The sequence below is a fragment of the Tachyglossus aculeatus genome, chromosome 8 (genome assembly GCF_015852505.1).
Source record: "Tachyglossus aculeatus isolate mTacAcu1 chromosome 8, mTacAcu1.pri, whole genome shotgun sequence".
NCBI lineage: Eukaryota > Metazoa > Chordata > Mammalia > Monotremata > Tachyglossidae > Tachyglossus > Tachyglossus aculeatus.
In genome coordinates this window covers 28,887,819-28,899,241 of record NC_052073.1, presented here as the reverse complement: position 1 = coordinate 28,899,241, position 11,423 = coordinate 28,887,819, and the positions used below count along the sequence as shown (strand labels likewise).

At 47.3% G+C, this 11,423-nt stretch overlaps 1 protein-coding gene across 1 annotated transcript; it reads left to right on the top strand.

Moving 5' to 3' along the window:
- The first annotated feature begins 781 nt into the window (after positions 1-781).
- Positions 782-10,918, top strand: LOC119931734 (immunoglobulin superfamily member 1-like). Its single transcript, XM_038750606.1, has 8 exons — positions 782-851; positions 1,018-1,053; positions 2,458-2,751; positions 3,086-3,358; positions 4,688-4,978; positions 5,910-6,197; positions 9,672-9,962; positions 10,271-10,918. The coding sequence occupies exons 1-8, from the start codon at positions 818-820 to the stop codon at positions 10,588-10,590; spliced, it is 1,827 nt and encodes a 608-aa protein (XP_038606534.1). The 5' UTR covers positions 782-817; the 3' UTR covers positions 10,591-10,918.
- The last annotated feature ends 505 nt before the right edge of the window (positions 10,919-11,423 follow it).

Below are 11,423 nucleotides of genomic sequence, written 5' to 3'. Positions count from 1 at the left end.
AAAACTCTATGGATACACTACCAGAGCTTCAGCAGGTGGAGGAGGGTTCTGGGAGAGATGTGTCCATGGTGTTGCTGTGGGTCAGACATGGCTCAACAGTGTAAGACAACAACAGTTCCTGTTGCACATGGGGCTCACAACCTAAGTTGGAAGGAGAAAGATTTAATCCTTATTTTATAGATGAAGTAACTGAGGCACAGAGAAGTTAAGGCTACACAGTAGGCAAGTGGCAGAGCTGGGATTAAAAACCTGAGTCCTCTGAATCCTAGGCCCGTGCTCTTCCCATTACTCCATGCTGCTTCTCACCTAAACTTCCACTTAACTCCCCTGGCTGAGGAAATACATTCACCAATATTTCCTAATTATTTCAGCTTGCCCAGCTGATAAAAGTAGGAGATCCTGCTCAGGGAGAAATTGCTGCATTATGCACCAGTGTACCCTGGAAGAGGTGTGGAATTATTGCCTAACTTCTGCCAAGCCCCACTGGCAGCCTTGCAGCAATATGGAGGGAGGGAGGGAGAGAAAGAGAGAGAGAGAGGGAGGGAGGGAAGAGAGAGAGAGAGAGAGAGAGAGAGAGAGAGAGGGAGAGAGAGAGAGGGAGAGAGAGAGAGACACACACACACTACCAAAGAACAGCGAGGTGGAGCACGGCTGACTAAATCCCGCCCAGAGGACTGTGGACTCTGACTTTCATTGGGCAATAGAGGGCCTGGGAGAAGACTCTGCCCTCTATATCTTGCCCCTCTGGCCTCTTGGCCCTATAATTTCCCTCCTGCAACTGCTCACAGCTGCAAGCTCGGCCCAGGACTGAGGCACCATGCCCCCTTCCTGGCCCACCCTGCTCTGTCTGGGTGAGTATAGAAGGGCTCCTCTTTGGGAAGGGGTGGCAGAGTTTGAAGAATAAAGCTGGGAAAGGGGGAGCCCTGGGAGCTGTGGCTGAGCCTGGTTTGGGAGGGGAGTGAAGGTGGGTACTGGGGCTGTGGGGAAGGACTTGCCTATCTGGAGTCTCTTTTACAGGGCTGTGTCTGCTCCAGGCGATCCAAGCAGCAGTATGTGAGTTCTTCCCTTTTCCTGAAAATCCCAAAACATGACACACACACACACACACACACACCCAGCCGGGAGCTGAGAGGAAGGGGAATAAGCAGGGCTGGCCCCATATGTTTGAGCTTAGGACAGGACTGAACTCCATTGCCCTCTCCTGTTTCCCCATTTCCTACCTTTTCTCCTCCCATCCAATCTCACTGTCTCTCCCTACCCTGTAAGGTAGAGTTGGGAGAACTTGTGCTGCCGATGAATATAGTAGTTGACATTTACTGGGCAAAGCCCCAAATTCATTCATTCTTTCAATCGTATTTATTGAGCATTGACTGTGTGCAAAGCACTGTACTAAGCACTTGGGAGAGTACAATATAACCATAAACAGACACATTCCCTTCCCACAACAAGCTTACAGTTTAGAGGGATCTTAGAGTCTAGTAATCTCACAGCCCCAGATATATTGTACCAACAAAGCCACCCTATACCCCTCTCTCCCTTCCCTCCCCACTAATATCCCAGAGATAACCAAATTCACTGATTCCAAACCTATTGTCCAACCCTAGCAAATACACATAAGTAAACAACCCCACACAAACATTCATCAAGATACATGGGGGAACACTTCAAAACAGCAGTAATTTCCAGCCTCAGTAACCTCTTACCTCATCCTTCACCCCCACGTAACTGTCAGCCAACTCTCCCTGCTCTCTGATAGCCCTGCCCCTGTTTTAATTCCTCAATTCTCCCTCACAACCCCACTTCTTTACTGTTCACTCCGAACCCCTAGTACCCAGTTCTTCATCACTGCTTCCTCAGCTCCCAGCCCCAAATCCCAACTCCCATTTGCCTCTGCTCTAGTCTCTGCCTTGCCCAGCCTCAACCCCAGTCGTCTGCAGAACTCAATGCTGCTGTCGTCTCGGGTCTGCAGTCAGAGGCAGCAGTCGCAAGGCTCCTGCTACCTGACTTGTGTTCTTACTGTGAGAGGCCCAGACCCATTTCAGAACCCAGAAAGCCTAGAAAGATGCAGAACAGCAATGGAGGAATCTTAAAATGACAATGCTAAGTGAACCCATCCTTCTACTCTGAAGGGCATTTGGGAAACTATTGTCCCTTTAAGGTTTGCCACCCCTTCCATAACACGCTCTGGTGAGTACTAGAACTAAGGGTAGAGATAAACAGGAGGCCTACGCTTTCCACCTTCATTCCCCTGACCCTTCCTCTTTAAATATCCCTTGGTGCATTGGTGATCATCAAAGTCACCTGGCCCATCCTTCAAGCCTCTCACTCCAACCTGACTCAAAGCCATTGGAGCCAGCAGTTCATTGAGGGAGATGGACCATATAGAGGGATTAGGAGTAGGGGACAATGGGAAGTGAAAGGGTCGACCATTAACTTGGTGTCACCTGTGGATGACAGATGTGAAAACGAATCCCGACCTCCAGCTGGTGCCTTCCTCCATGCTTCACCCTCTGGAGAAAATGACTCTTCAGTGTAATGGGCCCTTTCCAGGGGAGCATTTCAAGAGTCAGGAGTTCCAGCTCATGAAGGATGGTGAAGTCTGGGATTCAGTGCATCTGGAGGAACCCTTCTTCCAGGCCAGATTCCCCCTCGGAACCGTGTCAGCCAATCACAGTGGAAGCTACCGCTGCCGCTACTGGAACGAAGACAGATGGTCCTCACCCAGTGACCCTTTAGAGTTAACAGGGTCAGGTGAGTAGGGAAACCCCACCCCAAAAAGGGTCTTTGGGGACCAATAACCCCTTGTCACTGGGATTGGGATCTCATGGTAATAGGAGGGAGGGGAGTTTACATACCTGTACGCTACCTCTGCAAAAAGACCAGCAGACCAGAGAAGAAAGCCAGACATAAGAGGAAGGGAGATGCAATGATGCCATCACTGTCTTTGACTCTCCTTGGGTGGGGTTGACTCTTGTCCTGGGGCTCCAGGTGATAGGGTCCCTGCTTCACTGGATGCTCTGAGCTCAGTCCTCTGGGGTGGCATGTCTCAGGAAAGAGACCCTGAATACTCTGCTTGTGGTTTCAGACTCGCTTCCTGAGCCTCTGCTCTTGGCCAGACCCTTTCCCCTACTCCTGCCTCAGGAGAAAGTCACCCTCCAATGCCAGGGCTGGATGAAGGGCACGAGCTTCACCCTGTACAAAGATGGAGAATCAGAGCCCGTCGAGCGGGCAGACCCACATGGGCTGAATGCTGAATTCTCCATCAGCAGCCCAGGAAGATACAGTTGCCGCTATCACACCGCAACCACCCCGGACACCTGGTCGGATCCCAGTGGGCCCGTGGAAGTTGTGATTCCAGGTGAGGTAAGATGGGGCCGGAGAGACCCTCAGGGCCCCTAAAAATGAGAGGAACTTCCTCCTTACTCCCTTTGGAGTTGAAGAAACCTGTACAGATTTGAGAAGCAGCATGGCCTAGTGGAAAGAGCATGAGCCTGGAAATCAGAGGACCTCGGTTCTAATCCCGGCTCTGCCGCTTGCCTGCTGTGCCATCTTGGTCAAGTCAGTTCACTTCCGTGCCACAGTTGCCTCGACTATAAAATGGGGATTAAGATTGTAACCCCTGTGTGGAACATGGACTATGTCCAACCTGATTATCTTGCATCTACCCCATGCTTAGTACAGTTCCTGGCACATAGTAAGTGCAAATACCATAATAAAAAATCTGAATAAATCAAATAATCATTCAGTGGTATTTTTGAGCACTTACTGCGTGCAGAGCATTCATTCATTCAATTGTATTTATTGAGCACTTACCGTGTGCAGAGCACTGTACTCAGCACTTGGGAAAGTACAATACAATATTGTATAAGGGCTTGGGAGAGTACAATACAACAGAATTGGAAGACAAGCACTTAGTACAGTGCTCTGCACACAGTAAGCACCCAATAAATATGATTGAATGAGTGAAAGACACATTCGCTGTCCATAACATGTTCACAGTCTAGAGGGGAAGATAGACATCAATATAAATAAATTAATTTTTCATATGTCGTAAGCAGTGTAGGGCTGAGGGTGAGGTAATTATCAAGGTTTTTTTTAAAGATACAGGTCCAAATGAATAGCGAGTTGGGGACCAGCGCTTAGAACAGTGCTTCGCACACAGTGCTTAACAAATACTATTAAAAAAAGAAAAATTAGGTGATTAGGTAAATTGCTCATATGTCAGGATCCTGGGCAGAATGGTCAGGGGATTTGCCATCTGGGAAGGGGAATCCAGCAGGGGAATAAGGCTTCCTGGAATTGAGGCTGTCGTGAATGGGGTCATTATGGGCAAGATTAGGGGAAGGTTGGAAAGGAGTCAAGGCTACCTGGGCTCTCTGCCGTACTCCTTTGGAAAAGCATCAGCTACCTTATGGACCACCCGGCAAATATCCAAAGAGCCTCGGCATAGTCCAACCAACTTGACCACCCAGAAGAGTGATGAATTCTCAAGAATCGGGATGCTTTTGCTGTTAGGGTGACTGAAGCCATCATTCATCAGATTTTAGGAGATGACAGTTTCAGTGGTGGCCCGGGAAAGGACTCTTCTTCCCTCTGATCTAAGCAGTGGATTGGGACATATGGGGCTCCAGAGGTGAGGTCCATTAATAATGAAATAATAGCTTCAGTTGCCTCCTTCTCATTCCAGACAGACTCCCCAAGCCCTCCTTCAGGGCTTTGAGAAGCTCTCTGATCTCTCTGGGCCAAACTGTTTCCCTCGAGTGCAATGGGAAACTTCAGGGATTAGTCTTTGAGCTGTTCAAGGAAGGAAAGCCAGTGCAAGCCGGAGGCCTGAGCTCTACAGACCCCAGAAGGATACATTTTCACCTTGTTAATGTGAGCGTTGGCGCAGGAGGGAGTTACAGCTGCCGCACTCACTCCCGGTCCGAGCCCTTCATCTGGTCTGAGCCCAGTAACACTGTGGAGCTGGTGATGTCAGGTGAGAATGGACAAGCCCTGAAATGTTTTCCCCTCCCCCGCCCTCACTATCTGCCACAGCCTGTGGCCTTCTGCCTTGTCCAGGCAGAGACTGGTCAGCCCTGACCCAACATCCACTGAAGGAAATAAGAGGGGTTCGCAAGATTGAGGTAAGATGACGTCTCTCAGATTCATTGATTCATTCGATCGTATTTACTGAGCACTTACTGTGTGCAGAGCACTGGACTAAGCACTTGGGAAGTGCAAGTCGGCAACATATAGAGATGGTCCCTACCCATCAATGGGCTCACAGATCTGATCTAGGAGAGCTGAGAAGGGAAAGTGAGAACAGCCCATTGTTGGGTAGGGACCATCTCTATATGTTACTGTCTTGTATTTCCCAAGCGCTTTGTACAGTGCTCTGCACACATTAAGCACTCAATAAATACCATTGAATGAATGAATGAATGAGTAGTAGAAATGTTATTTATTGCAGGCCTGAGTGCAGTCAGTCAGTCAATTGTAATTATTGAGTGCTTATTGTGAGCAGAGCACTATACTATATCCTTGGGAAAGTACACTATAACAATATAAAAGACTCGTTCTCTGGCCACAACGAGAAGTGCAGGGCATTATACTAAGTTGGGAGATAAAATAGAAGCACTGGCCACATTCCCTGCCCAAAAGGAGCTTACACTCTTCCTGGGGAGATAGACACAGAAGTATCGAATGCTGTGCTGAAGAAGACAGACAAATAAATGAATGAACAAGTATAAAGAGGTGGGCTGCAGGGTTTGGATGCACCTCACTAGCAGAATGGGGGTTGTTTCATTCTCTGGAGGGTCTCAGAGACATGAATGGCAGTACGAGAACCTTCCCCACCCCTCCGGGCCTAGGCCCTAGGAGAGGGGAAAGTATTGTTTTGCTAATCGGAGAATCTCCTTGCCTTGCAGGAAAATCTCCCAAACCCACCCTCTTGGCCCAGGGGGGCTCTGTGTTCAATGCTGGGAGCAATGTGACCCTCAGTTGCCAGGCCTCCAGGCAGGGTGTGAATTTTGCTTTACTGAAAGAGGGGAGCCCAGAGGCCACCAAACTCCAGAGCCCAGAAGACAATCAGGCTGACTTTCTCCTCACGGACTTGACGGCCTATGACTCTGGAAAGTACACATGTGTTTACTTTGAAGAGAAGGCCCCGTATGGAGCATCCCAGCTCAGTGATACCTTGGAGATCCAAGTCAGTGGTAAGCTTGAGGGAAAGAAGACCTAACACCTCTTCTAATCCCAACTCTACACCTCCCCCTGAGCTATTCCCTCAATCCATCAATCACTGGTCATAATCGAGTGCCTACTGAGTCCAAAGCACACTATTTTGTGCTTGCAAAAGTAGAAAAGAAGCAAGACACCAACATACCCTGCCCTCAGGGAGAATACAGTTATGCAAAAATGTGTTCAAGAAAAGCAGGATAAGGGGGATGAACAAGGATAAAAGTCATTTAATCAGTGGTAATTATTGAGTGCTTACTGTATGCAGAGAGCACTGTACTAAGCACTTGGGAAAGTACAACAGAGTTTGTAGATGCATTCCCTGCCCCAAAAGACCTTGCAGTTTAATGATAATAATAATGATGGCATTTATTAAGTGCTTCCTATGTGCAGAGCACTGTTCTAAGTGCTGGGGAGGTTAATAATCATAATAATAATAATAATAAAAGCACTTACTATGTGCAAAGCACCGTTCTAAGTGCTGAGGAGTTTACAAGATGATCAGGTTGTCCCACAGGGGGCTCACAGCCTTCATCCCCATTTTACAGATGAGGGAACTGAGGCCCAGAGAAATGAAGTAACTTGCCCAAAGTCACACAGCTAACAAGTGGCAGAGCTGGGATTTGAACCCATGACCTCTGACTCCCAAGCCCATGCTCTTTCCACTGAGCCACACTGCTTCTTCTGCTTTTAGAGAGAGACAGTTCAGAGAGGGAGAAGTAATGTGGCCTAGTGGAAAGAGCACAGGCCTAGGAGTCAGAGGACCTGGGAGCTAATCCCAGCTCTACCACGTACCTGCTTTGTGACCTTGGGCAAGTCACTTTACTATGCCTCAGTTCCCTTATCTGCAAAAAGGGGAGTTAATACCTGTTCCTCCTCCTACTTAAACTGCGAGTCCTAAGTGCTTAACAAATACTTTTTAACTGTTATTATTATTATAGATCTAGGAACATATATACTTATATGTAATTTATAGATATGTATGTAAGTGTTGCAGAGCTGAGGGTGGGATGAATACTAAATGGCCAAAGGGTACAAATCCAAGTATGTAGTGATGCAGAAGGGAAAGAGAGTTGGGGAAAAGAAGGCTTAATTAGGGAAAGCCTCCTGGAGGAGGTGTGACCTTTATAAGGCTTTGAAGGTGGGGAGACTGGTGATCTGGTGTTTATGGAGGTGGAGGGAGCTCCAGGCCAGAGGGAGGATATGGGAAGGGGGTTGGCAGCAAGAAAGAAAGAGGGATTGGGGCATAGTGATCATGCTGGCATTAAATAAACAAAGTGTGTGGGCTGGGCTGGAGAAGGAGATCATCAAGGTAAGGTAGGTGAGAGCAAGCTGACTGAGTGCTTTAAAGATGATAATAATAATAATGGCATTTATTAAGCGCTTACTATGTGCAAAGCACTGTTCTAAATGCTGGGGAGGTTACAAGGTGATCAGGTTGTCCCATGGGGGGCTCACAGTCTTAATCCCCATTTTACAGATGAGGTAACTGAGGCACAGAGAAGTTAAGTAACTTGCCCAAAGGGAGCTTCTGTTTGGGTCAGAGGTGGATGGCCAACCACTAGAGGTTCTTGAGGAATGGGAAGATGTGGACTAGACTATTATTTTTAGAAAAATGACCCATGCAGCAGAGTGAAGAATGGACTGGAGTAGGAATAGACAAGAGAGTGAACAGCAAGGAGGTAGATGCAATAGTCAAGGCAGGATAGACCCATAACCTTGGCATCATCCATGACTCCCCTCTCTCAGTCAACCCACATATTCAATCTGTCACCAAATAGAGTTGGTCCCACCTTCACAACATCACTAAAATGCCCCCTTTCCTCTCCATCCAAACTGCTACCAGGTTAATGCAGTCACTTATCCTATCCTGCCTTGATTACCGTATCAGTCTCCTTGCTGACCTCCCAGCCTCCTCCAGTCAATACTTCATTCTGTTGCCTGGATCATTTTTCTATAAAAACACTCAGGACATGTTTCACCACTCCTCAAGAAACTCCAGTGGTTGCCCATCTACCTCTGCATCAAACAAAAACTTCTCACCATTGACTTTAAAGTGACTCAATCACTTTACTCCCTCCTACCTCACCTCACTACTTTCCCACTACAACCCAGCCCACACACTTCATTCCTCTAATGCTTGCCTCTTCACTTGTCCCTCGATCTCATCTATCTCACTGCCAACCATTCGCCCACATCCTGGCTCTGGCCTGTAATGCTCACCCTCCTCAAATTTGAGAGACAATTACCCTACCCCACTTCAAAGCCTAATTGAAGGCACATCTCCTCCAAGAGGCCTTCCTGGATTCAGCCCTCCTTTCTGCATCTCCCACTCCCTTCTGTATCACCCTGACTTGCTCCCTTTATTCATCCCCACTCCCAGCCCACAGCACTTATATACATATCTGTAATTTATTTATATTAATGTCTACCTTCCCCTGTAGACTGTAAGCTCGTTGCAGAGAGGGAATGTGTCAATTAGAGAAGCAGTGTGGCTCAGTGGAAAGAGCACAGGCTTGGGAGCCAGAGGTCATGGGTTCTAATCCCAGCTCTGCCACGTCTGCTGTGTGACCTTGGGCAAGTAACTTCACTTCTCTAAGCCTCAGTTACCTCATCTATAAAATGGGTGTGAAGACTGTGAGCCCCACGTGGGACAAACTGATCACCTTGTATCCCCCCCAGCGCTTAGAACAGTGCTTTGCACATAGTAAGCGCTTAACAAATGCCATTATTATTATTATTATTACATTGCACTCCTCCAAGCACTTAGTACAGTGCTCTGCCCACAGTAAGTGCTCAATAAATATGATTGAGTGAATAAATGAATGCTTGGATCAGTGTAGTAACAGTTTGGATGGAGAGGAAAGGGTGGATTTTTGTGATGTTGTGAAGGTGGAACAGACAGGATTTGGTGACAGACTGAGTATGTGGACTGTATGAAAGAGATGAGTTGAGGTTAATACCAAGGTTATGGGCACATGACAAAGGGAGGGGAGTGGCACTGTCAAAAACATGTAGTTGTGAAAGTCTATCAGGGTAATTTTGAAACAGATGAATAAATAATTGAATAGACAAAACACCTGAAAGTAAGTGCTAATGATTGGCATTCATTTCAGGAAGGGCTAAGGGTGATACAATGTTGGTTGATATTTATATACATTATACAGTTATACTATACTCTCCCAAGTGCTCTGCACACAGTACGCACTCAATAATTACCATTGCCTGAGTGACTGTTTGATTGAATCCCGGAGGAAAGGCTCTTAATCACATGGACTGTGCCCAACCTGATTTGCTTGTATCTACCCTACCCCAGCGCTTGGTACAGTGCCTGGAACCTAGTAAGTGCCTTTAACAATTAACATTAGGAAAAAAAAGGAAAAGAAAACCCTTAGCACACTGTTCCCACACTAACATCAGAGGGTTTCTTTGGGTTAATATTTCTTTTTCAGGCCTGATGACTAAGCCTTCCATCTCAGTCCCATCCCACTCTGCACTCACTCCGGGCAGAGACGTGACCCTCCGCTGCTCAGGGAGGTACCCCTACATGGTTTTCACGCTCAACAAAGATGGGGTAAGAGCCACCCGTGCATATTGGAAGAGCAGAACTGACTGGAGCACGGACTACCTTATCCCAAATGTGGGGTACCAAGATATTGGGAGTTACAGTTGTTACTACTCTAACTGGGAAGGAACTTCTACTGTTTCTTACCCCAGCGACCCCTTGGAGCTCAAGTTACCAGGTGAGGAGGGATGAAACCCCAACATGAATTCAGTGAGCTGGTTCTGATGACCTTCCTCTCCCCTGAACCAATGGGCCCCTCTGGAAAGATGGGACTTTATCCAATTCTGGGAGGCCAGGGGGCAAAGAGAAAGGAAAGAAAAAATGGGGCCTTTAATATTGAGGGGTCCAGGAGACCTGGAGAAGTAAGTGAAGGAGTTATCTTTTGCTTAAGGAGAGATCTCTTGCTTTGAGAAACCCAGCCTAAGACCACTAGGCCTAGAGCTTGTAATGCGAAATCATTTCTTTAATTCTGTTGTCTTCTTTAAGCTCTAGGCAAACTTCCCCAGCCCACCTTCAGTGTCTGGCCTGACTCTGAGGTGACTCTGGGTGCCAACCTGCGCCTCAGGTGTTCGGGGACACTCCAGGGAATGAATTTTGAGCTGTACAAAGATGGAGAGGAGGTGAAGCCTACATACATGAGCAGCTCAGACATGAGAAGGATTGATTTTCACCTAAACAACTTCGGCATCCAAGACCAGGGGACTTACATGTGTCGTTACTATACCAGGAAGGCCCCTTATGTCTGGTCATATCCCAGTGAGCCCCTGAAGCTTATACTGCCAAGTGAGGAGAAGGAATCCCTATGATAACTCCAACAGCCTTTGTGTCTAATCCCTCCCCTGCACCAAATACTTGGACCCCTTGGAAGAAACAAAGGCTATTCCTGTCCTAGCTAACTGGAAGAATGGTGTCCTGGGCCCCTAATTTGCCTCTAAATCCCATATGTACACGGTTACCTAAAGCAGAGCTAAGAAGAAACAAAACTCAGTCATCTTGGAGCTGATCACCAGTATTCTTAAAATGTCCACTGCCCCACAATTTGGACTATTCTAAAGACCGCCCCTTCCCCCCCCCCAACCTCCCACCTCCACCAGCCATAGACTGTAAACTCCTTGTGTACAGGGATTGAATCTAACAACTCATTTGTGTTGTGTTCTCCCAAGTGCTTAGTACAGTGCTCTGCACACAGTAAGCACTCAATAAATACCATTGACCGATCCATCCTCCCTCTCAATTGGAAAGTTCTAAGCAATTACAAATAAACAGAGAATGTATCCATGATAATCTCCACCACCTCGGGTCTGAACTTCTCAAACCTTAGGATCATCAGGTTGTCCCCATCAGTTGGGGGCTGATATGTTCGGGTATGGTCCAGAATTATTTCCTGAATGTCTATGTGAGAAATAATTCAACTCTGATCCATGCCTCTAAAAAAATCACTTGTCAATTAAAGGATTTCTTCCCCGCGTTGACCTTGTTTCCTGCATTAGAAAAAGCTGGATAGCTTAGGGGAAACAAGAAAGAGATGGGGCTCTGGGAACCTGCTGCGTGAGTTGGTGGGGTGGGGTGAGATGAAGCTAGGAGTAGTGGGATAGCGGACAATGGGATTGGGGAAAGAGTAACAGATAGGAATGGAGAG

Coding starts and splice junctions, on each gene's coding strand:
- LOC119931734 (XM_038750606.1), top strand. CDS start 818: ATGCCCCCTTCCTGGCCCACCCTGCTCTGTCTGG. Junction 2,752..3,085: donor TTTAGAGTTAACAGGGTCAG/GTGAGTAGGGAA, acceptor TTGTGGTTTCAG/ACTCGCTTCCTGAGCCTCTG. Junction 3,359..4,687: donor CGTGGAAGTTGTGATTCCAG/GTGAGGTAAGAT, acceptor TTCTCATTCCAG/ACAGACTCCCCAAGCCCTCC.